General features: G+C 30.8%; 1 protein-coding gene across 2 annotated transcripts in view; it reads left to right on the forward strand.

Annotated features, from left to right (window-relative positions):
* The window catches only part of LOC127724116 (four-jointed box protein 1-like), a 38104-nt gene extending 13667 nt beyond the window's left edge, over nucleotides 1-24437 (forward strand). The window contains exons 1-2 of one of the 2 annotated variants that reach the window (XM_052230971.1): nucleotides 13203-13356; nucleotides 22245-24437. In XM_052230971.1, the coding sequence (XP_052086931.1) occupies nucleotides 22809-24233 (1425 nt within the window). In that variant the 5' untranslated portion in view covers nucleotides 13203-13356; nucleotides 22245-22808 and the 3' untranslated portion in view covers nucleotides 24234-24437. Of the gene's footprint in view, nucleotides 1-13202; nucleotides 13357-22244 lie in introns of those variants that run through there. The other variant, XM_052230972.1, reaches the window with a different exon arrangement.
* Nucleotides 24438-26434: the final 1997 nt, after the last annotated feature.

The raw sequence follows: 26434 nt of genomic DNA on the forward strand, positions 1-26434 counted from the left end.
CAAGTTAGTTCTTGGCAGTTTAGGGTTTTTTTTTATTTGTGGTATGGTCTCCGGTCTGTTATTTACTCTTGTTTTTTTCTGATCCTGTTCATGCCTAGACCAATTTTAGGTTTTACTTCTATATCATAATTACCCGTCGAAGGAAAAACAGACAATTTTTAAAAAATCTCTACACAACATTATAATGACGGATACTGCTCTCTTTTACTATTGTGTGCTGCCGATAGCAGACGATATTATTTCTCTTAATTTGAAGTTTTAAAAAGTCATTCTTGTTGAAGGGGACAAAACTGCAAATACTGATCTCAGTCTTGACAGATATATATATGTGTTCCTCAATGCTATTTGAAAATAATTTGATTTTGGATGTAACACGTCTTCTGATTGGCTTTAAGGTTTTTGTCTATCAGCTCATAGACATAATTTCGTCATGTGACCGTGACGTCATCAACGTTTTTTCATGATTTACTCCTTAAAACGGAATTTAGAATTAAATAATAAGGAATGACTGTAATATTTTTCTGTCTATTCGAAATATCCTCAAAAATGTGGTACACACTTTTATATAACCTGCCACGCACCACGTTTTTGATGTTATTTCTTCATAGACAGAAAGAATAGTACAGTCATTCCTTAAAATTAAAATTAACTTTCATAGCGACAGTTTTAGTCAAAACCAAACAATGACATAAAACACAGATAACACACAGCGATTCTGAAAACTGTGACTTAGGCTAGATTCACAAGAATAACAAACAGGAATAAAATCAGATGGGAATGGGTTAGCCGGCATTGTAAATGGAGAAAAATATATAACAAGATATTTAGTATCGCAAAATTTGTCTTATGTGTCAAAGTATGACGCAAAATTTGGAGCTTTTTCATCAAAGTTAAAAGGAGATATTATAAATATTTTATTGATGTAACACAAACTATTAACATACAAACATGTTGATTGCGTCTTTCCCGTGTATATTTCAATGTTTATTTCAACCCTGTGCGGACTGTTATGTATCGTTAACGATGTTTCAATACCTAAATTACAATATAATGAATATTACTAAATAATTTCTTTTATTTTTTTCACAAATATTCAAAAATGCATTTCTAAATATGCATTTATATACAAATATGCTGGAAGATTTCTTTATAATTTGTTCAAAACGCATACAGCCTAAATGAATATCCTACTGGTTTTAACGAATTATATACCAACTAAATCGAATCAAAATCGTTTGATGTTGCTTTTCAAAGAGACCAAATTTCAAAGTTCATTGAATATTTATTTTAATAAATATTTCTTATAACGTGTGTTATATAAGAAAGGGGCGTTCATTCGCCATGCTGATGGTCAATTTTGGATTAGAAGTCTGGGGTATAATATCATTGTACCAGTTTGACATCCACTATGTGAAAAAGTTCTATTTTATCGTTTTTATGGTCAGAAATAAACATATTTGGAATCTATAATTTATTCAAACTAAAGTATGAAATCTATATTTTATCCGACCTACAGATGTTGCTCTCATGTAATAAAACCTTGATGTTTTATTAAAGCGGAAATCCAATTTCGCGGTGTTTTGGATCCAAGTAAAACTAGATATAAAATCATGGACAGGTATATTTAACATTTCAGGTAACTATGCCTGATCTAATCAAGCATGGTCCCTCATCTAACGATAAGCCGGATTAGAAATAATTATCTCCCATACACATGTGTTTTCTAACTTGTAATTTTGTAAGCTTCGCTGCTCTTTAGCCATTCATTTTCAAATTTAAGACCTGACCACAAATATTATTATATACTTAAAAGTGGTTTATTCCCGATTGTCCCACTTTTTAAAATTTTAGAGTTCTGATTGTCCCACATGAAAAGTTCTGATTGTCCCACATTATTTTATGAATAAAATGTTCTTAGATAAACAAGGTAACTGTTGTTTGTTTTGCTAAAAAAACAAGAAATAATTATTGCACATTTAATATTAATTTTATAAAAGTATTAAAAAAAATGTTTTTTAACTAATTAGATTAATGCACTTTTGATTAAAAAAATATAATATTTCTGATTTATGAAATATATCTACAATGTTACGTTATTCATAAAACAAATGTCAATACCGTAATTTTAATTCCTTTTTCTCTGTAAAGTTTTTAAATAAATTTAGAAATAATGCATGCAATTTCAAAAAAAAAGGTATAAACTCATTTACATTCTACACTCTACATGAACTTGTTTACTAGGGAAGTCGGAGGACATTAATACAACATTCTCTGCACTATTGAAGACTGCTTACACCCAACGTCAGATTCACCTGAACCCAACAACTGTCTTTATTGTTACGAAGCTGATGTCTATAATTTTGCCAGATCAGCCTTTCCAAGAATCACTATTAAAGGTTGTTTTTCCAATATTCCCATTGCTTTTGCAGTCAACAGGACTCTTTACCAACTATAAAGTAGAAACAGACTTCCATCAAAAATGAGAAGATGTGGTATGATTGCTAATGAGACAACTCTCCCAAAGAGACCAAATGACACAGAAATTAACAACTATAGGTCACCATACGGCCTTCAACAATTAGCAAAGCTCATACTGCATAGCTATAAAAGACCCCAAAATGGCAAATGTAAAACAATTCAAACGAGAAAACTAATGGCATAATTTATGTACAAAATAATGAACGAAAAATAAATATGTTACACAGCAACAAACGGCAACCACTGAATACCAGGCTCCTGACTTGGGACAGGCACATACAGAATTTTGCGGGGTTAAACTTATTTGAAGGCGCCAACCCTCACAATAACCTGGAACAGTGTTGAAACAGTACAACATAAGAATAAACTATAAAAATCAGTTGAAAAAGGCTTTTCTCATCAGATGGGTACAAACAGAAATACATCTAACAAAAACACAGAGTGAACGTGGACGGCTACTTATGCATCACCACAACAAAGACACTGAGTACTGTAACAGGTCTGAGAGTATTCGCAGTTACTGACAGCTAGTTCAAAGCCAATAAAAACTAATTAAAAAAAATATGCATCTAAGACTAAAATTTTATGACTTCATATTATATTCCGTGTTTGATGATACTATAATTGTACCTACTATGTGCAAAATGAAATATGTAAATATTATTATTTGTTCATGTTTTTTTCATATTTTATAAGTTACATTGTTTAGTGACCTTTTTAATTAACTGCAACACACTATAAAAACAAATTAATCACTATCAAAACAATTCCCAATTGTCCCACATTTAAACTTCCCAATTGTCCCACAAACATATTCCCGATTGTCCCACAAAATTTCATTACTTTTTTACCTGTAATTTCAAAAAGTGGGACAATTGGGAAGACACCTTAAAAGTTTACTATCCCTGAGCTTTAATTGTTCTGTATATACTTGTGCTTTGAAAAGTAAATACTAATATACATGTATGCGTATAATTATATCCTACAAACGAAAGAGCCGTTGATGATTTTGACATAATGTCCTGCAATATAAGATTGTAAAAGCAGTTAAACATAGAACCAAACACGTATTTAAAGGTAGCTGTTTTTATTCTTAAAATAATAATTAAACATTTGTAGCTCAATCTTTATATTTCTTTAAAGTTCTTGTGTTTCTTTTGGTTGACCCCGTGATACTCTCCCCTTTTTTGACGTACGACCAAAGGCAATTATATAAGTTAAAATTTACCAAAGTTTTTCTCCGACTATTTTTTGGTTTTGGTTTTGGTCTCTTGGTATCGTTTCCCTTTTGAAGTGCGATGAAAGGCAGTGAGATATATATATATATATATATATATATATCTAAATTTGAACTATGGAAAATAAACTAGTCTATATGTTGCTGTCAAATAGAAATATGATGTACAGTCTTTGTGGTTCACGAGTGGTTGCCAACAACATTGTAAATAGGACAGGAAATGACAATTTATTTAGGAGAAATTACAATTTATTACGGAGAGTTTTTAGTGCATGTATTTTGTACTATTACACAACTGTCCTAGGTTAACAGGGGGAACACTCATCCCGCCATATTCTATATGTGTCTTTTCCAAGTCATGAGTCTGTAAATCAGTGGTAGTCGTTGGTTGCTGTCGGTCATATTTTTTTAAGTAAGATAATTGTTTTGTCATAAATCAGGCAGTTGGGTTTTTTCATTTAAATTGTTTTAGATTTTGTCATGTCAAGGTTTTTTTTCTAGATAACTATACGGTATGGGTTTTGCTCATTGTTGAAGGGAGTAAAGTTACATCCACGTCATTTGGACTTCTTGTCTCATTGGCAATCATACCACATTTCCTAATTTTTACGTATGAATTGCATAAGTTAGTTACAAAACAGTAGCCATTGACGATGGAACAAGGCATTTATGTCGTTGACATTACATATACGAAAAAAGAAATGTTTCATTTCATATTGTGATAAAAAAATATCCGACTGAAAAGTATTCCTGAACTGTTTTATTTCACTAAAATGTTGTAGCCACATGCAATAATTAATTCACCATAAAACTGTCATGGTTACTTTTATTAAGATTTAATGTGCTACATATTTTTAAAGGTTTTGCCGAATGTTTATCTTTATTCATAGTAATTTTTTTATTATGTTTAATTTATGGCCCAGAAAGGGGAAAATTAGCTCAACATTAAATATATAAAGTTGATAAATTAAAATAAACTAATACAAAAATAATTGAATTGGTTTCACTTTTTTTTCTTCCTTTCAAAATCATTAAGAGGTATAGCCTCTAGGTTGCATACATGGCAGTCGTTATTTGTCTATAAAATGTTTGTTAACAATGAAATAAATAGGGAGATAAGAAACCAAGGGGAAATAACCCGAATAGTTCAGTGGTTTTAATTTCACTGCTGTAAAAAAGCTACAATCGCGAGTGGGAGAGTCGATCACGCGGTGGTACGGAACTATTTGGGTTAAGGGGGACTTCAAAAACGTTTATGTCAAAGAGAAACAAAGAACTCAATGGCAAAAAAAACGAAACCCTAGAACATGATAAAGAACGGAGAATTAAACCGGTGAGAAAGAAGACAAGACTTATATATATAATTCGTCTAAACAACAGCCCAACAATGTTAGATCTGTAAATTTGCGGAAGCAAATCTTTTGTTCTTCCCTGGCCGGGATTCGAACTCATTCTTCTGAGATATCGTGGCACCAAATCGCCTTGCACTATGCCCGGCGTGCTAGATCACTCGACCACCTAGGCTCTGAATAATAAAGCTTTCGGTGGCCGGGTGTTACCTTTCCTCGTCAGTTTTTATCTAGCGTCGTAACACAGTACATGCTATATATAAGGCATGAAGATGGAATTGTTACAGATCAGCTGAATTATCTATTGTAAAGGATCCTACAAATTAATGTAAGATGCAGTCACAGAAATAATTATATTATAAGTACGTCTGAACCAGTGACGACTCTACAACAGATTTTATCCATAATATATATATATATATACAAGTCTAAATTGAAAACAACGTTCAAACCTATGATTGCGTTGGATAAAAACCGCATTTTTTATACGTGTGCATGCAAAACAAATTTCTTGGTAGATGGGTCTAAATACAGCACAAACAACATTTTCCAAAAGACCAAAAAAGTGAAAAAGTTTATTTGAACAAAACGCATTTGACTAGCAGGTCATATATACTTATAGAAAGTGAATTTGATCATTGTGAACTCATTATTCACAAAGAAAGAACAACTAAAGACAAACGTTTCAAAAATTAGTTTAGAAACATTTAGCTTTAACCATGCAGGGGCAAATATATTGGAGTCAAACTAGTTTCAGTTCAGGATTTCGGCTTTTAAATAGTTTATTGTTTGTTTAAAAACTTGTTTCAGTTTACCAGTTTTAAACAAAAGTTTTGATAATGGTTTGTTTGACTGTTCAAAATTTAATGCTTAGGAAACTGGGTTCAGTTTTCTAGAAATAAATGTAAAACCACTTTCGGCTTAGAACTAGTTTAGAACCAATTTGAACAAAACAAATTAAAGGTTTATCAAAACCCCACAGAAACTGAAACCAGATAAGAGGCAACAAATTCGCCCCTTGATTCCCATGTTTCAATGTTTTGTTCCACGTGCCAAACACTTGAATGAGAAGAACACAAGACATGACATTATTTTAAAGTGCTTTGATATTCAAAAGCATTCCTTGAAAATATTCAAAACGAAAACATTATTTGTTCAGAAATACACAATAATTTCTTTCTCATTATGTCTATATTCAAGCAGTTTTAATTGGGACGACATTCTAATGGGCACAAGTATTTCGAAGGAAAGAACATTTTTTCTAAATTTTGAATTGCATATGCTTCAAATGCTTATCTTGAAAATGCTTGAAGAATAGTAATCCTATCCTTTATTTTTTAACAGAGGTATGCTTTTTTCACATTGTCACACACTTGACTTGAGGAAAAAATCCTTGTGTTTTAATTATTAAACCTAGGCTGACTTTATATGACGTAACAAGGCTAAAGGGTGATTATTTGAAGATTTTAATGTTGTTAAAAATTATGCAAAATCTGTCAAATTTGAATTCAAGTGTAAAATTTGAGAGTTTTGAAGAGTATTTATCAAATAAGTCGATATTTTGAAGTTTAAACAAATTAAACAGCCGAAGAATAGTATGTCTTGTCCATGTTATGGAAAGAAAGCCAAGTTTTGAACCTGCCACTCTGTTTCGGTTCAAAAGCTTGAAAGTGGTATATAAAAAAATGCATGTATAGTTCGAAACTGGTGGGTTTACGCAAGTACATAAAAAAAGTTGTCAGTGAAAAGTAGAAACACAAATATGAAATTCGGGCTTTGAAAAAAAAATTTTGATATTGACAATGAAATTATCATAACTGTTTTTATTTCTATAATTCAACATCAAACAAATCGTTAAATATTTAAATAAGCTGCATTTATATGTTGCTAAATAATTTCGTTATTCGTAATATTTTTATCTTTGATAATTTAAAATTTCATGCAGGGTTGAAACATGAAAAGAAAAAACGTTTCGTGGATCGCGACAAATTGACCGCTACAAACGTTAAATTAAGTAGCGCGTGATTTAGTTCAAACTGATTTTAAAATTATTCAAAGGAGCAGACGACAGCCAAATAATTGCGGTCTGTACCTCTAGAAACTGCTCTTTTGACGTAGTCAAGAACAAATACCAGATGGACAGTTTATTTTCTCATCAGTTTTGTGCAGTTAACATTTTTGCGCTGATAACAATTTGATTAATGTGGAGTGTTCAATATCCCACTGATCGCTTGCATAATTATTTCATCTTAAACAGAATTTATCTTTTCAAGATGAATACAAATCTACTTGATATAGACCATAAAAAGAATATATATTTGAAGTACAAAAGGCTTTATGTAGTATCGCTGTTAGGTGTCTAAGTGCTGCCATTTTGTACTGAGCAACAAAATAATTTGAAACAAATATGGGTATGTGTGCGGTAATTATGAAACCTGCATCTACATTTAACTTCCCTCTCATGAAACGAATAGCGTGATGATAGTTTACAGTCTAGAAAGGGCACGCCATCTCCCAAAAAAGAAGCAAACATGGGTTGGTTAATGTAATTTGAAAGGTTAAACGTACAAAAATACATGTGTATATATATATAAAAATAAGAAGATGTGGCACGATTGCCAATGAGACAACTCTTCACAAGAGACCAAATGACACAGAAATTAACAACTATAGATCACCGTACGGTCTTCAACAATGAATAAAACCATACCGCATAGTCAGCTATAAAAGGCTCCTAAATGACAAATGTAAAACAATTCAAACGAGAAAATTAATGGCCCGATTTATGTACAAAATAATGAACGAAAAAACAAATATGATATATGTTCGTTTTACCGGCATTCAACCAACCCCCTCTTTTCGGTTGGGTTCGTGTTTTCTAGATCTATTGTTTTCTTTTGTGGTGTTCAATGGACTGTTTTTTCTCTGTTCATCTTTTTTTTTAAATTAAAAAATACACCCCAGTTTCGAGGACGCAAACTTACCAGGAAATTAGAAACCCAAATGACAAGAATGCAATGACTGCAGTAATCCTGGTATAACATCTTGTTTCGAAAAATCAAGTATTTCTTCATTAAGACAAGTTTGGAATGTCAATGCATTATTTCAATTTATCTTTTTAAATTTATTTAAAGAATGATATATGAACAACGGAACAGTTATGACTCACTTGGCAAAGGTGTTTTACTTAAAGTTTCTTACGCAAATCATGCAAAATTAAACTAAATTTAGGGATTTGCACAAATGGTTTGTTGGACATTTAAGAACAAAACGATAAAAATAATCAAAACAAACGAATAAATAGTCGAATTTGATAAGTAACTGATGCGTTTGTACCGGATGATAACTTTATCAGGAATATATCACTTACACGAACTTATACTTTTTTCAATATCTGCAAGAAATACGAGAAAACAAAAGGATTACTATTTGAAATATTTATGCATAATAAATTATACTGTTATTATATACCTGTAGAATTCCTTAAATTTACGTCTTAGGTGCGTCTTTAATCATTGAAAACAATAAGCATCATAGTCATCTCTAAGTTTTATTTGTTTGCTGTTATGGAAGTTATTCGTAATTTTTTTGCAAGTTTTTTTTTGTAAAATCTAATCTGTTGTATTTTACTATGGCCAATTCTGGTCATTCCGCCTCTTTAGTATTTATACACCCCTGGCTTTGATATTTTGGTTTTAGTATTCCTGATGAAAGTAAATCCAGTAATTGTTCCGTACGCATCCAATTAATAAAGAGCTATTTTCATCCTATTCCATGCAGGGATCAAACAAAGTTCGGTGTTAAGCACCGACCCTTGACTTTAACAATTAACTGACACAATATATCACTAAACTAGACAAATACATCAAATTGTTAAAAAAAACTAAATTACATTTGATGATAGTACATAGAAAACAAAAATTAAGTAGGTATATTGTTTAATTAGTCTTGTCATGATACATGTATATATGCGCCGCATTTACTTACACGTTGTTGGGTTTTTTTGTATTGACGAAGCTTGATTGACTGCCGATGATGTGATGATACTTGCATGTATAACTGTCAATATTTCTTAGCCAACATCAGATGTTTTTTAATAATGATATTAATTGCGTATTTTACTTGGTTTTTAAAATGTTTATCATGATCACAACATGTGACATTTCAAAATATACTTCTCGACAAATTTCAATTATAAATCATTCTACTTGTGTAAGATATGTGCCTTGATTGACAACTGCATAAGAATTTAATTATGAATTTTGATATCTGCACAAAAAATTACATATTGACGTAAATTTAAGTTTTTTATATCTATGAAATTAAATAGCAAGAGATAAAACAAGTCTATGATTCATTAAAATTGTACTATTATCTTATATCTTTTGTTTGACAGATGTATAAAATATTAAAATTTGGTAACTTAAAACGACAGTTGTAAAGAAAATGAACATATTGCGTTTAATGTCAACGAATTCAAGTCTTGTTTATAGGAAATATCAAATATTATTTGTTCTTTCTGGTCAATTAGACTAAAGTGTTTCATTTATTTATTAAAGTTTTGATGTCGATTCCGCTGGATTAACGTTCATCAAACACACCCAAAGCCAACACTTTAGTCAACGAAAAATAGAACAGTTACAGGGGGACCAATATATGTAGACTTTTTATATGTCCAACTCCAAACGCTGCCCCCTTTTTTTTTTAAATCCTGGATCCGCAATAATGGCCGTATCGAAACATTATTTGCATGGTGTACGTACTATGAGGATGGTCTAACCGTTAACCAGCAATCGTATCGACCAATTGGTAGCAAATAATACGTTTTGAGTACATATTTTGAAAATATGTATTAACATTAATCCATATAAAACATTTTAATGATACACTGCGGTCAAGAAAGATATATAAGTAGTTCTACTGAAATTCGTCTTATTAAATGGTTGGTTTTCAATTTCTTGGATGAATGTAAATAAGTATGTTATATATAGAAAGAATAATAATTATTATAATTAAAAAATACTGCTTCAGCGCTTTGTTTATAGGTAATGCTGGATACAAGCCTCATTGGTATAGACATATTAGTATCAAATCAGTATTCCAAATAAATGCTGCACTTATACGCCACCGAGGAGTCTAGACGAAACGCGCGTCTGTCGTACCAAATTCTGGCATCTCTGATGAGTTTATACATGATGGGTATAGGTCATCTTCTTGTTCTTATGTTGAATAATAAAATAATAAAAAGAAACTTATAATAAATCCTGGGGTTATGGTATTGCATCACGCTTTCAAAGAAAGTTTAGTACATGGAGAAAATTTCATTAAACCAATATAAAAGTGATGACAGAAAAAAAGGTTTAGTTACCGAATTAAAATAACTATAGATAAAGTTTGTTTGAATAAGTCACGATGGAAAATATTATAAGGTCTCGAGTTTAAGATTTCATTTATTATTTAATTCATGAATAATTTAGTAATAAAATACTGTTGTTAAATTTTGCACAGTTGGAATGGATAAGTCTGAGCAGCTATTGCACAACACTGTAAAGGCTGTAATATGATGCTCTTATTGTTTCGAAGATTGGCGTAGTATCACTACATCTCAGGTTTTGATATAACCAGCATAATTTTGCTGCACTTGATTTTAAAAAAGCTTTCAACAAGAATCAGTTTAAATCCATCTTGATAGGTGTATTGCCTTATGCCTGGGAGTTAGAATAAATCCACTTGTATATGAATACTGTTTTTATTCGTTTTCTATGGGACGGGTTTGATATTTGGTCGTGCCTTGAAATAATTATCATAATAGAAAGTATCATTTTTTTCTAGAAAATCTGTAATAAAGTAAGTACTAAAAAACTATAAAACGGTGGTTCCAGATTGCTTACAAAATGTATTTTAAACTATAGGCAAACTTGAATATGCTATATACACCAATAACGAATGTATACTTCAAGTTCTGAATCATATATATATATGTAATTACATTTTTCATTTGAAAGTATATAATTGTCTTGTTCTGAATCTTGTATGATAGTTCACCCTTAGCATTATTTTACCATTTCAATTAACTTTAATGTCAGAAGGACCTATAGTTGCTTAAACATTTCTATTTATATCTAGTCTAATATTATCAATTTTATCCCATCCCCTCCCCCTCCATCAAGACAATGTTTAAAATTATGTAACTACATTAGCCCATAAAATTACGTAGGGTAATTGAAGGATAGGCGTTAAGAACAGGCTACAGCAGAATAAATCACCTATACACAAGACAAGGTCTATTATTTCGAACAACAGGTATACATTTGATATACAAAACTGATGATACCTCATGTTGGGCTATAAATCCCAGAACAATGCCGGGACAGAATACCCGTTGTTAAAAGTAATTACACTGTATTGACTTTTACATTATAAAAATAACAATTGCCATTTTTGTAATGAATGTTATACGGCACATAAAGGCTAAATTCATGTCAAAAACCGTTTGTAGTCTTATACAACAATTAGTTTACTATAAAAGAATAGTTCATATATTTTTTTAAGTTGAAATCTTACAAATTTAAGTTCATTTTTTACGAGAGTGAATATCAGATTTTATCTTTTCACACCGAAATTAGATACCTTTATTAATAATAAATGTAAACAGTAAATATGTGTTCTAAAAATATCTTATGTGAAAGGACAAGTGTAATGACTGATACAGGATATCGTGTAGCAATTCTGCAAGGATGTCAGCCTCCGCCTATATTGTTTTAGAGTTCATCGTGCATTTAAAACACTGTGAGCATGTTAAAGATGAATCATTAGAGAAAACTTGTCGAATGATGATTCACAGAAAATGTAATGAATCATGATTCACAGAAAACTTTTCGAATCGTGATTCACAGAAAACGTAATAAATCATAATTTACAAAAAACGTAATGAATCATGATTCACTGAACTGCTGAAGTTTATTTGCTTTTGGAAGTACTTGAATAATAAATTAACACGTGACAACGTGAGATCTTCATGTTATACTTTTATGTGGGGAAAGGGATGAAGTGGAGGGATATAATATATAGCTGAGACTGTTCATTACTTTCACTTTGAGTTACTGATCTCTTCTTTGGAAATTCCATATTTCCTTTTTGTCAAAACTTGCGTTTTTAATTTGTTACTTAAATCCGAACTCTCTTGTTTTATCACTTAGGGAAAAGTATATAGTTATTGTAAAATACAGAGGCTTTATTACAGCATTAGAATATTTCTCATAGTAAGCATTGAGATATTTTACAGGAACAAGTTTAGAAGTAATTGACAATTACGTTACATATATATTTTGTATAACTCTTATTGAAGTATTTTGAAAAATGTTTTGACTGAAAAATATAATGAGGTGGAAAATATGAGATTTCATTTTTCTTAAAATGTTCATGAATAATTCAGTTATAAGATATAATTGTTAATTTTACGTGTTTTGAATGAAAACGTCTGAGTAGATATTGCATAATACGTATACTTTTTTTTTTAAATACTTAAATTGTATTCTACCCTTTGTTCTTAGAGTTGACATGATTTAATTGCGGTTTCTCCAATTCCAATGCATCTCAGATTTTGACAGAGATTAGAATGTAAAATATTCACACGGGGATTGCAAAAAAATAGTACCCGAAACGGACTGAAAACTGTTTTGTGTGACATAACAAATTCTTAATAATTTTACATCTGATCCTTTCTTTTCTTCTCTGAAAAACAGGTGTCGGGTGATTCAACTTAATGTGAAAATTCTATTGTATCCATTTAAATTTTTCACAAAACAGGGTATACGGACGGGTATAAACTTACCCTAAAATTCTTAATAAGGTAAGGATATATAAAATGTTTTAATGCAAGCTTTCATATCAGTTAATCGGCGTCGTAATTCAAACATGATACGGAAGATATATAAACATAATAGAATCCGTGGGACATTTCAAAAGACCATAGATGCAACCTACCCAGGACTTCTTTTAGGTCTTTAGTGATACCTGACCCGCGGTGATACCCGAGTATTCGTCGGCATTGCGTGCTCAGTGACGACTATTGTCCGCTTCAATGATGAAGGTGCCCTATCAATGACACATAAAATTCTCATCTCGTATCAAAACTGCGTGTTAAACCACGTGGAACGAGATTACAATAGAGAAGGAGAATATTGTTACGGCATTAAACTTTATTAAAGTCCACCCTGAATTTATTAATGTATATCTGTGTCCCGTTTGTTGGTCGTGTTGTTTGCTGGAGGCTTGAGTCACACTAATAAGGTAGGATGGCGAATAAAATTTTGGTTAACTTTTATCATGTCATCTCGAAAAGTTTCTGATAATGTTAAAGTTGTTTATATATTTATATTTAATGATATTTTATTTGTTTTTAAACTTTGAACACTGATTATATTATTTATGCATTGAGTTATTTTATTGTCATATTTGGTTGTAGCTGTGAAAATTTAACATACGTGCTCATAAAACACTTGAGTGGTCAAAGAGTTTAATGTATAGTTGTGCACGGTTAACCGGAATGTATTTAAAGCAGAATACATGAGCTATGGATATAAAAATGAAAAACAATAATTTTAGTCTCAACTTTTCTAAAAAGTAATATGTGCGTTGCTGTAGTTTTTCCAAATATAGAAAATCAGCATACATGTGTAACTGATAGACTATTATAACAAGGATTACATTTCTTTTAAATAAAGCTTACAAACCTGGTATTTATCAAACTTTATCTTATTTGTATCTTGATTTTTATACAAAGATACATTTTACACAAAATTAAATCAGTGACACGTGTTTACGTAGTTTAATTCTGCATACATCTTTTGTGGTTGAAACAAAAGTATGACTATTGCGCAGGTTCTTATATAAATAGGACGCCATTTTTGCTGCAGCAACCGGCTTGTCTGAAACAAGTTGCTAAGAATACCTATTTTGAGTTTAACAATGAGATTAAAAGAATCAACTCGACTACCTTACTGGCAAAACAATATTTGAAGGAATAAAGAAACAACAGCCACATTTTATTAAAGACAAATCCGGCTCAAAAGGCAAAGTGATTGTTAAATTAAGTGAATAATTGATTATCGACGCTGTATCAATATTTTGGTCTGTTTTTATATGATGTTCAAGCAGAAAAACTCCGTAAAACCCTGTTTCAAATTAAATATACAGTCCCGTTCGTGTCAAATCGTTTATTCGAATTTCTGTTATGTGTTTCTTTAAGCATAATGAAAATCATATCGATTTTATTATCATATTAATTGAGTTACGTATAACGCTGTAACTCATTAAGATAATTGCTTGTAAATATAAATAGGTAATGAGCTATGACCGGTGGTTATAGAAAGGGTTTTGTTCAGAGTATGTGTCAAAATTGGTTTCACTAACAACCACTATACAGATGGCACTTATCAATTATTCTTTTATTCTCGCATTTTCATTGTTTTCTTCTGTTGTATAAGTCTATACACTTCTAAAGGGATTACAGGTAACATACGGGGTAAATCTGATAATGAGGAAAATAGATAAAAAGCTTACAATGTACTTCAACTAATGACCACAGACAGATGAATATAGAAGAATACGGCAATGGCCGGATTGACCTGTCGAGAACAAAACAAATCTTTCACGTCTCAGTCGGAATCAAGTTAATACGCCAGGAATTGAACAAATCTGGGATAATTAGTAGAATCATTTTTTTGCTTGAGGAAAGAAACATCCCACTGATAATTAGACATTGCTTTAGCTATTGTTAGGTCGGGTATTAAATTGCTCTCCTGGTGATTTGGGTTTTGTTCGATTCGCTCTGTCGCCGGGTTATGTGAATGGTCAGGTGAAATCATTGTCAAACAAGTTTATTAAATGGTCATTTAAAGATTTTGTCAATCAAACGTTGAGAAAGGACATTATAATTGGTAGAATGAATGATTCAGGATGAGGGGAAATTCTCATTTTGAATGACCGGGTCATTTAATGATGGAGACTTCATGCTATTAAACACATTAGCACTAATGTGTTTTTATTTGGTGGCAGCGAATGCTTGTGATTTTATTATATTCAAAATTTTGTTATTTTTCGTTCAGAATTTGTGTTAGAATTTAACTGTTTATGTTAATTTAACTTCTTTTGGTCGTATTCATTTGAGACTCAGATTTCAACTATATAGAAGTTCTTACCGCACAAGAAGCGTTACAGTGCTCATAAATATTTTAGCGTACATTAGATGACAATTCTTGTCTTGACACTTTGGCTATTGTTTTAAATAGATATAGCTCTAAATCATGATTCCATTCGACTGATGCGTTACTTATCTTTATAATTATACCGTGGCTAGGCATGAATCTCAGTCTTAACGTTCATTCTATACTGACCCATTGGTGGCCTTCGGCTGTTGTCTGCTCTATGGTCGGGTTGTTGTCTCTTTGACACATTCCCCATTTCCATTCTCAATTTTATTGTGTGACTTTGGAGTTTTCAAACAATAATTTTGATTGTAGTATCGTTTGTTAAATCACCTACATTGCTGTTCGAAAACGGTCGTCGTAGTTTTTGTATTTTTTTTCTATCATAGTAATTCTGGACTGAAATGATACTTTTGTATATCGTATCTCATTTACTATTGTCTAAATTTTATAAGTGAATGATAAATTGTCCGTGGTTAATCATTGTCAGCAAGATGTGTAAAATGACTTATTTTATTAAATTTGAAATTATACAGTTATGTTTGGAACAATTATAAAGATATTACTTTATTAACATTTTCACAAATATAAATGTTAAATAATATTTTTTTAATATTTAATAGGTACTTCAAGATGAAACACATCACCAGTTTACAACCCCATGAAAGAACTAATTGTCATTCATATTACGTTTAAAAAAATAAAAAATCTAAAGTCACGATCTGTTAAATTGAATTTTATCAATTCAAATTTGTTCCCTCGCCATGGGACATTGGTTTTCAGGGCATTATGCATCTTGAGATTCAGTATGCCCATTTTCCGAATAATGACCGTAAATTCATTATTAAAAAATTAATTTATTCGTATATGTTGAAGAAATTTCATCCTTATTCAATTATTTTTAATAAAAATATTACATGTAACTTTCACAATCCATATTTTTAGAATATGTATGATTAAATAATTTGTCGTAGACCATGATCAATCATAAAAATTCCTCAAATTACATTTGAATGAAATGTAATTTAATGTAGAATATATTTATCAAATTACTCAGTCGGCAAGTTTATCTTAAATTACTCTATATAGATAGGACAATCAATCAAAATTTGTCTTATTTTTTATGACTAGATAAAATATCTCAAAAATGTGTCTATTTCCCATCTTACGTAACGTTTGTCAACACTTTTGCCATTTGAAATTAATCACAAAATGTTGACTAGTAATTACATGTACGTGTTTAAAAAATCAGACAAGTTCAAAGCTTTGTCTGGATGTGTTTTTTTTTTTTATTGTTCTCAGTTTCATACATAAGAGCACTGGACATTTCTAGTAAAGCAAGGACTTTGGAATTTTCCTCAAAGGTTTGATAAAATTCTTAACATTCTTAAACCTTTTATTTCCTCGTGTGTAATTTTACTTTTCATTTTCTGTTGAGATTTTTAAAACTGGTCGATTAAATTTTCTACTTGTACAAGATATTTGATATCAAAAGTATACATAGGAGATCGAGATATTAGAAATTGAAGTAGTTTCAAAGTATTCAAATATAATACTTATTTGATTATATTATAATAAAACTCTGAAGATTCCCTAATACTTTCAAAAAATAAATACGAGAAAAAATGTTTATGTCAGGAAGTGTTTGCCAGTAGTAATGTATCATGTTAAGTTACTAACTTGTAGCCATAATAATGTGTTTTGTGTAGTTTCAGATAACTGTTTAACTTAATAGCCATTACTAATGTGTTTTGTGTAATTTCGGATAACTGTTTTACTTAAAAGCCATTACTAATGTGTTTTGTGTAGTTTCGGATAACTGTATAATTGAACTTAATAGCCATACCAATGTGTTTTGTGTAGTTTAGGATAACTATATACTAGCATCAGATTCTTCTTCTAGTAGTGGTGAAGTGATCTGAAGTCAAATTGAAACCAGTCTCTTCACTTTTAAATTACTGAAATCTTTTCAAAATAACAAAAAAAAAGACTGTAGTAGTAATAATCTATTGAAACATATAAGTAGGCTTGTCTTTAATCCAATCTGTGACTTGCTGTTTGTTCTTTGGAGTTTTGATCGGATTGATGTCGCATGTGTTTCTCATGTGTAACTTATGTATTGAAGTAAAATCATCTGTATCAGTTATCGACCATGAACCTAAAAATAAAATTTACATAGCCGAAACTTATGACGCTTTTTGACTGAAATACGGTCAGTTTGACCCTTTATGGATTGAAAGCCGATCACACGTTGACCTTTTCTTAGATTGAAATCCTTTTAGATTGGATGCTGGGAAGCATGTAATGAGAAGTTAGACCTAATAACATTATTATAGCACGAGGTCTCAAAATTGGATTATTAAGGGTCCCTGTAAAGCTCAGCCCTTTTTATCATTTTTATTCTTGTGCATTCTTTCTAGTTTCAAGACAAATTATAAAGTCAGACCATAAAATTCTGCAAAAAAAGTATCTTCGTAAAACAAACCAATTGTTATAAAAGTAGGACTAGTAATGGACTTCTGGTATAACTGATATGAAGGTGGTAGGATTTTCTGTTTTGACTATTGGTACATCAGTGATTGAAACAGACTTAGACCAACAAGTCATCATATAACTGCATGATACTTATTTAAAAATTGGTAGATATGAAGATACTTATTTTCTTTTCTGCAATAGCTTTTTACACATTCTTACTCTCCAAATATGTAACTGTTGCCAAAACATCGGAACATAGGAAGATAACAGTTTTTCCTTTATCTTTTTCAGTATCTGATTTTACATTCAATGTATATTCATTTAACTGTCCTTGTTTAGGTATTCATAGTATGGTGTAGACGATGAAGAATTGTGGTAATAAAAACATGTGCATATTTTTTTGCATCGTGTATACTAGGCTATCGAAGAAATGTGTCATATTTTTAATTATTTATTTATTATAATTTATAAGAATGGTACATATTACCTGTGCCCTAGTTTATAAACGGATAACATGTAAAAACTAATTTATCTGAGCTTCAGGGCCCTTTGTTTATGTATAGCTAAAAGTAAATATTTCCTTGTATCTAAATCAACTTGAAAGATAATTTAAAAAAATTGGCGAAATACCAGGGCTGTGAAATTTTGCTGCCAACATCAGCTATAGTCGAACTTGACAAAAAACATGTGTCTCGTTTTGTAAAAAAAAATCTCAAACTTTTGTTGATTTTTTTTTCGTAGCTTAACCTTAAACACGTTTAAATACTTTGGCAAACTAGCGTTACATGATGCTGTAATACTGCGACTGGAGCCGTCCCGATTCCTCGGGCAGCATGGATAAAAAAATTAGCAACATTCAATCTAGTTAAAGGACATGTTCACCCATATGCTTAAAGGCAGATTGCAATTATTCTTAATTAAGCATATATGGCATCTGAAATTAATTATTAAATGTAGACAAATAATTACATCAAAACTATTAATCAACTGACAAGCGATAAATTCAAAATACAGACTTAGAATTATTACACAATGCCATCGCTTTTGGTCATACATGTAGGTGTCCAGAAGTAGCAGTTTTGATTGGCCGCTTAAATGAGCATGGTAAAAGGGTCATTCTATTATATAATATTACGCCGGTGAAAGATGCTTAATTGTAAGATATTAAAGCAACACATATATATTACTTTGGGCAGAAAAGAACTCACAAATAACTAACGTCGCGTACTGGAAACGAGATTTTAACGTGGAAACCGAAATAGTCCTAGGTAAGCAAATGACGGTTTATACAAAGACATTCAAATCTTAGACTTTGGTTAGACACAATTCCGATTTTGAAACCCTGAAGGATTAATAAAAGTGTATTTTTCATTCTCTCCAAAACCAACCTTTGCCTTATAGAAAAGTTAAGATGTCTTGAGTATCAATATAAACCATTTTGTTTTATCTTAGTTAAATTATTGAATTAAATGTGCCAAATTGATGTCTTTTGAACTGTTAACTATTTTGTAAACTTACAAATTTTTTAGTTAAATTAAGGTGAAAATCGGTGAGATCGGTCTGAAATAAATGAAGTCGAACCATTCTTAAGAATTTAATTATGTGAGAGAATTATATGATTTAGTTTAATATGGTGATGACATGCGACAGTGTTTTAAACAATTTTTTAAATAGTTTAATTTATAAAAAAAACAAGCAACCTAATGATTTAAGAATATATAATATATTTGGATGCATAAAAATGTATATCGAAAATGAAATGGTGTGGTATGGTAACGGACATCTTCTTATGACTGGCAATAAAATGCATATATTTTCGACAGATAATAGCATTGTTGGTTTTCTGTCAAATTATCTCCTCTGGTCTGGTCAGATTGGTGTCCAATGACTCGGTTGCCAACCAATATGGTTACCATCACTATTAATCGAAATGGTAGCGTTGAGCATAAATGTAAGTCAATAGCACCAAGTCACATTTTCTCCAAAGAAGATTTTTTCATTGTAAATTGGACCAAAGTATTCAATTAAATTGATGCTAACTTTTGTAAAAGGCAGTTTTTATTTCATTACGTATATTCATGTCTTGATGCGCAGGTATTAGATTTGATTCCTCGTTATTAAGTATGAATCTGGTAACAAAAGATTGCGTGATTATCAATAATAATATGCAAAATTTACCAGTTTTTGGAACCATCAAAGTAAATTTGATATGATGCAGCTTGTCGTTTCAAACTTGCTTCTAGGCACGTATATAGAAAACACTTCAGTTGATTGCCTGTTGAACAAATCGAGCGCACCTGTAATACATTCCACGACTATATAATAAAAGCAAAAAAGGTTGCTATATTTTTCTTACATTAAAGTGTCAAACTATCAAATTCGCAAAGGATGAATAAAAAAACAAAACAATGAATATTAAAAATTAATGTGAAATGTCGAAAAACACGGCATGGAGTATTGACCTCCATTTTGTTTGCTTATGTGTACTTGAAATAAGAGAAGATAGTATGTATCTTAATAGGCTTATGAAATCGCGACCTTGCATGACCTTTCGTGATAAAAAATGTTTTTGCCATTTTAATCGCTCAAAAGATTTGATATCAGAAATAAATAAAGTGTCAAATTACAGAAATTTGTCGTGTTACAGGCCATATTGTTTTTCCTGAATAAACGCTTTGTTAGGATGAGTTCCGCCTAAAGCTGTTGGCGTGCGAAAAAAAAGTTCCCTAATTTGTACTTTTATCTTCAGTCCACTATGTTATTTGAAAAATGTTAATGTACCATTTTGTATATTTCCATAGTAAACAAGGAAGATAGAAAAGCAACCGAAACACTGAAATATTTCAAAGTATCCGACTTTTGCATAAAATGCAATGAAATGTAACAGAAAAAAAGATTCTTTACTCGTGGAGAAGCAAAGAAACACGAGTATTTCGAGTACAAATCGGACGAAACAGCTCAAAGCTGAAAATCCAATATTATTATGCACACTTGTTTTTATTTTTTTTAATATTTTTGACAAGACAAATGTATCTTCAACACAAGTCTTTATTATAGGTGTTGGTTGTTTTAAGTGGCTTTTTTTCGAATACATGTAATTTAAAAATCAAAATAAACTTATCACTACAAATCGAATTCACCTTAATATATCTTTGCGTGTTCATCTACTTTCTTTAAGGGACTCGTGTATTCGCGACTTTTTCTGATGTTTACTGAAAGATTTGTTTTGATTTAGACTAGATTTTCTATTGAATAGTTAAATATTTAGTAAGTAAAGTCATCGATTATTGACACAAGACTTAAGTGGACAAATATAGTAGACAATAGATATAACAAAATGTTGTGGCGTAGTGTTGATTTAACGGGGACTAGTATTTACCTACGGCAAAACGTTTCCCTATCTATAGCACCTTTTAAAAAGTTTTGATTGGATTAAAGTCACTTTGGATGATATTTAAATATTTAAATAAAACAAATAGAAATGAACATCTTGTCTTTTTGTATTGTATATATCATTTTACTCGAAAAGTTAGAGCAACAGACTCGCGATGGATGTTTCAAGTATATGTCTGAAAATTGTATTTATTGCTTTCTAGAAAAAAAATTACTTTACACAGACATTGTATTGTCAATATTAAAATATACGTCCTTGCTTTAAAGAATACATTTGATGTTACGACTTGTTTTTACATATGTTATTGAAAAATTAACAAAAACATTCCGACTTAAAAAGAAACAAAAAAAACACAATTATGTTTTGAAAATTTCTCCAGAATTGAAATGTTAATTTCATTAGTTTTAAATTTCATGCAATATGTTTTAAAGATGATGGATATTCACATTGAATGCATGATTGGATGCAATGATGTAATTTGGTCTAGTCCAATAGCCTATCATATATGTTTCAGTTGACTTGTAATCTAATTTGTTTACAGTTTTTGAGGTATTTACCTCGAGATATTATTACTATTTCCTCAAAATCATCATTAATATTAAAACGTCGAGATCTGTCTTTACCAATAAAAAATTGACAATGCATCATAAACGTATTACCTGTAAAAAATCGCATTAATTATGAACAGGTAAATGATTGACAGCTGACAAAGAAGGAATCCCGCAGGGACATTACTTTTGATCGCATTGTCAGTTTTACATAATATATAAATTCACAGTATGTAGTTTTTATTTCGACCGGACCAATTTGTTCGAAATTTTCTTTTCTTTTGTTCAATTGTCTACCTTATACACGCCAAATAGCAGGCGGCGTAGTACCTGAATTGAAAATAATCACCCTGGATCGATTTTATATGGACATTGTAAGGTTGCTTTTTATTCGAGACATGCGCATTGGAAATGTTGACGTATTAGAAACTTTAAAGCATTATTATTAAATATCTAAATCCGATATGAATTGGTTTTAGAACAGATTTATATTCACATGGAGTATAACAACGGTCATTATAATACATTAAACTGTAAAAATATTTTTACTTGCAGTTCTCGTGGATAAAGACCTTACGAACAAAGTTTAGTTCAACGATGGTGTGAAGATCGAAACATGGTTCTTGACATGTGACAATGTTCACGATGATCAACCCGACAACCGAACTGTTGTTTGTCACAGAGAATATTTGACACTCGTTACAAACACTCATTAGGGAATTAATTACAGACAGAGCTTGTAAATCTTACGGACAAAGTGTGAAAAACAGCAGAGCAATTTTTAAGAATAAGAATACCGAAACTTTTCGTGTTGGATCATTTTGGATTTGTATTTACCATGATGCACAAGGAAAATAAGTGAGTAGGATTTTTAAGGAAAATCAAACTTTGTGCATATGAGACGGAATCAAATAGTATATGTGAAAATTACAACGAATTTTTGTTTATGGACATATGAAAAATACACTAGTGATGACTTAGTAGAAATATTTAGAGAAAAATAAATATTTTCATAATAATTTACTCAGAAAGGACTTGCGTCTAAACAACAAGACAATAAAGGAAGAACTACAAATCAAGATAGCTAATGTGAACTTCAAATTGGTTTTTTATTGTGTTATGAGGAGATCTCTAGCCATAACAATGACCGGTATCGCTTTCACATTTGGTGTTTTTGTTGGACTTTTAATTCAGCTTCCTGTGATAACATTACCCACGAATGACCCCCGAGATGGGGTCAGTTTACATTTAGATGAGTTACAAACAGGTCACTTGATAGATGGCCAAAATGAATTGAATAATGTATTGGACACATCAAATACACAAGATGACAAAGGAAAAATTGTAGATCAGTTTCAACCTGCCGGCCATAGAAAACAACTTTCAATCAGTAATCCTCTAAGTAGCTTGAGACCCTCTCGACACGGTGTTGTATTTGCAAGAAACAATGGAACATCGGATTATATCGAACCTAACACTCTTCAAACCGGTCGAATTATTAATCATTACCAAGATCAAAAGCAAAGTAAAGGCTCTTTACACGAAGATGGATTAACTAAGGATACGCAAGTGAAAATTACGAACGCTGACCTAAATGTGGTTTCGCCTAAAAATATTGTTTCTGAAATTTTCTGGACAAATGATGTAGAAAATATGTGTCCATCAGGATTTAACCATGGAGATCATACATCATGGAAAGACAAAGTGAATTCCGTGAAAATCGTGAAAATGGGAGAAGGATGCGGGAGGATGCAAAATAGGATGTTAACTTTTCGTGACGCAAGCAAAGCATGTGCACGTTATCGTCTCAATACAGACCAAATGCAAGGAGAAATATACTCTTATTATCTTAGCAAATTATTAAAAATTGCAAATGTGCCACCATCTTCTTTAAAACTTTTAGATTCTAAAAGTGACCAATGGCTATCTGTTCGGCCAGAAATTGCCAACGCACAGTGGCCAGACGATAGAGTAATTATAGTAACAAAATGGATAGATAATCTCAAACCGTCTTTCATTCCTCTCGAATTTCGAGGGGAGGACAAAAACTTGTATCCGAGCAAAGAGCTCGGACAGAAATCCAAAGATTCTTTATGTGATTTACTGCAGTGGTCGGATTTAGTTATTTTCGATTATTTGACAGCTAATCTAGACAGGGTAGTTAATAATATGTTCAACAAACAATGGAACGACCAGATGATGAACAGTCCCACACATAATTTGGAGAGAAGTACTTCCGGTGCTCTAATATTTCTAGACAATGAATCTGGGTTGTTCCATGGATATAGACTGCTAGAAAAATATTCATCTTATCATAAATCGTTGTTAAACTCATTATGTGTTTTTCGAAAATCGACGGCGTCCGAAATCGAACGTCTGCATCTTTCTGGTAGTATAGGTGATGAACTACATAAATTGTTTACAGACAGTGAACCATTTCATAGATATATACCAAAAATTCCACGCAAAAATATACAAGTTTTGCAGCAGAGAGTAGGTGATATTTATAATCAAATTCAAAAATGCAGGACGAAGTTTTCGTAAAATTATAATCTTGTTTCTATATACATTCTTGCCAGATTAATTTTGTTGTTTTCGCCCCTTCTAAAGGGAATTTTGTTTTGTATTCACGTTTGTTTGTTTGTTGATTATATACTAAATGTGCTATGTTTTTTCATTGAAATATTTAATATTTTCAAATTCCATAATTTCATCATTTACATTTATTAAAATTATTTTTTATATTTAGCTCTTGTAGTTTCTCTTTTCAGTGTATGCTCCTGAAAGCATTATTCTAAATGGAATTACGTGTTCAGTGTTAAAAGTTACTCATACGGGAATAATGAACTCGTTCTACTCCTTGTAACTTTAATATAAAAATACTAGACGCATTGAAGATTTTCACGAAATATCATTATAAAATAATATGCAGTAACGTGATATTTTTTCCAACAAAATATTCGTTGTTTTATTTTTCATTTACTTTTTTTATAAAAATGTTTCACAACGGTTTTCCTAATTTATTTTTTAACGTCACACGTTGCATGTTGATAAACATTTTAATCCCAATTTGGTATTCAAAGTCATAATAGTAAAACTATTCGTAATACCCTTTTAAATTTGATTTATTCAACCATTATACCATTTTTCTAAACATGATACAAATAGTTCTTTTTTTAAAAGCAGGTGTTGAAAATTTGTTCTTGCAGGAGATTGAATAAATAAGATGATGTATGACTTAATCACTTTTGTTAAAAAAAAATGATAAAAAAGTAGGAAAAGTATGATATTTTTAATTTATTTTGTAAAATTGTAAATGATAAAAAAAAACTTCACATTTAATCTGCCAGATTTACTTTGACACTAATTCTACAAATTGCTAATTGAAAACCACATGTACTCTCAAGAAATACTTAATGATTCAAATTGTCTTGTTTACATAACTATATTTTAAAAGTGTTTTTTTTTTCAACAGAAAGCTAGTACCTTCACTTGAACATGCATTTTAAAATTCAATAATTCAATAGAAATATATGCATTTCAAATTTTATCAAAACATACATACAAATTTTATCATTTTTGTTTTATGAAATTATACAAACAAGTATGTGTACCAAATTTTTATAAATATCAATCAAGAAACCTGTAATCCTGCAAACAATATGAAGTTTGCACCAATTTGTCTTTCTTCAAAGAAATATATTTCGTTGCCTAGTTTTCCTCTCTTTTTTGTAGCTAAATATTTATCAATATATAAATCACAGAAGGTGTGTGAATCTAAATGAGATAACATTAATACATAACACTGGGATGATCACTTAAAACAGTGTATTTTTTTATGCATTCAAATGACATTCTTATTCCTTTACTCTGAAGGGTTTTTTGTGCAGATTTTTGTAAAGACGTTTAAAATTTTAGACATGCATTATTATAAAGTTTCTTAAATATTTTATATTTTTTTCTAATTACAACACATAAGCGTAATTCGCATGGTTTTCAAGTATATGGACATTTAACTGTTGAAATAACAAGTCAGTAGAGACACCTCTAATATTAGTTAATTCTTTTATTCAAAAGCAATACAGCTTATAGAATTTACATAAACAAATATTATTTCAAGTAAAACAAAACATAACAAATGGTCACAGCACTCATGCATCAAACGTATGGGTTTACTTCTATCGAGTTCGTTGTAATGTTGATTTAGCCAAATTCTTTTTATATATGCATTCTAAAACATAGTAAAGTGTTCATTGTGCATGCAGTGGTCGGTATTTTATCATAAGATGGACTGTATAATTGGAAAATATTCACGAACTAAGCTAGGAAAAGCAACTGACTAAAGTTCGTTATAAGAGGACACTTGTTTGCAAAAAGGGCACGAAAAAGCAATATTCTTATATGTGCCTGGGACTACTTTAACACATAGATTGGTCACGTTCTGTGTTATAGTAGTATCGAGCACATGCAGTATGTGCGAATTGCACGATTTTTCTTCCTTCTTTAATTTCCCCAGAAAACGCATATAATCTCCCTGTGCTAGGATCTGACCGGTAGTAAGTGCTTCGGTATTCACGTGATCTACATTTAAAATTGTGATTGCAAATATTCAGTTGCTTACTTGTATAACTGTACTTAAACTTAGGTTGTAATATCCCTCAGACGAAATTGACTTTAGATTGATTTTGCTTTTTTCCTTTTGATGCCGAAGCTGAATTCCTGAACTACAGTGCACTAAGGTACAT

This window comes from Mytilus californianus, unplaced genomic scaffold (assembly GCF_021869535.1).
Source record: "Mytilus californianus isolate M0D057914Y unplaced genomic scaffold, xbMytCali1.0.p SCAF_14, whole genome shotgun sequence".
NCBI classification, from domain to species: domain Eukaryota; kingdom Metazoa; phylum Mollusca; class Bivalvia; order Mytilida; family Mytilidae; genus Mytilus; species Mytilus californianus.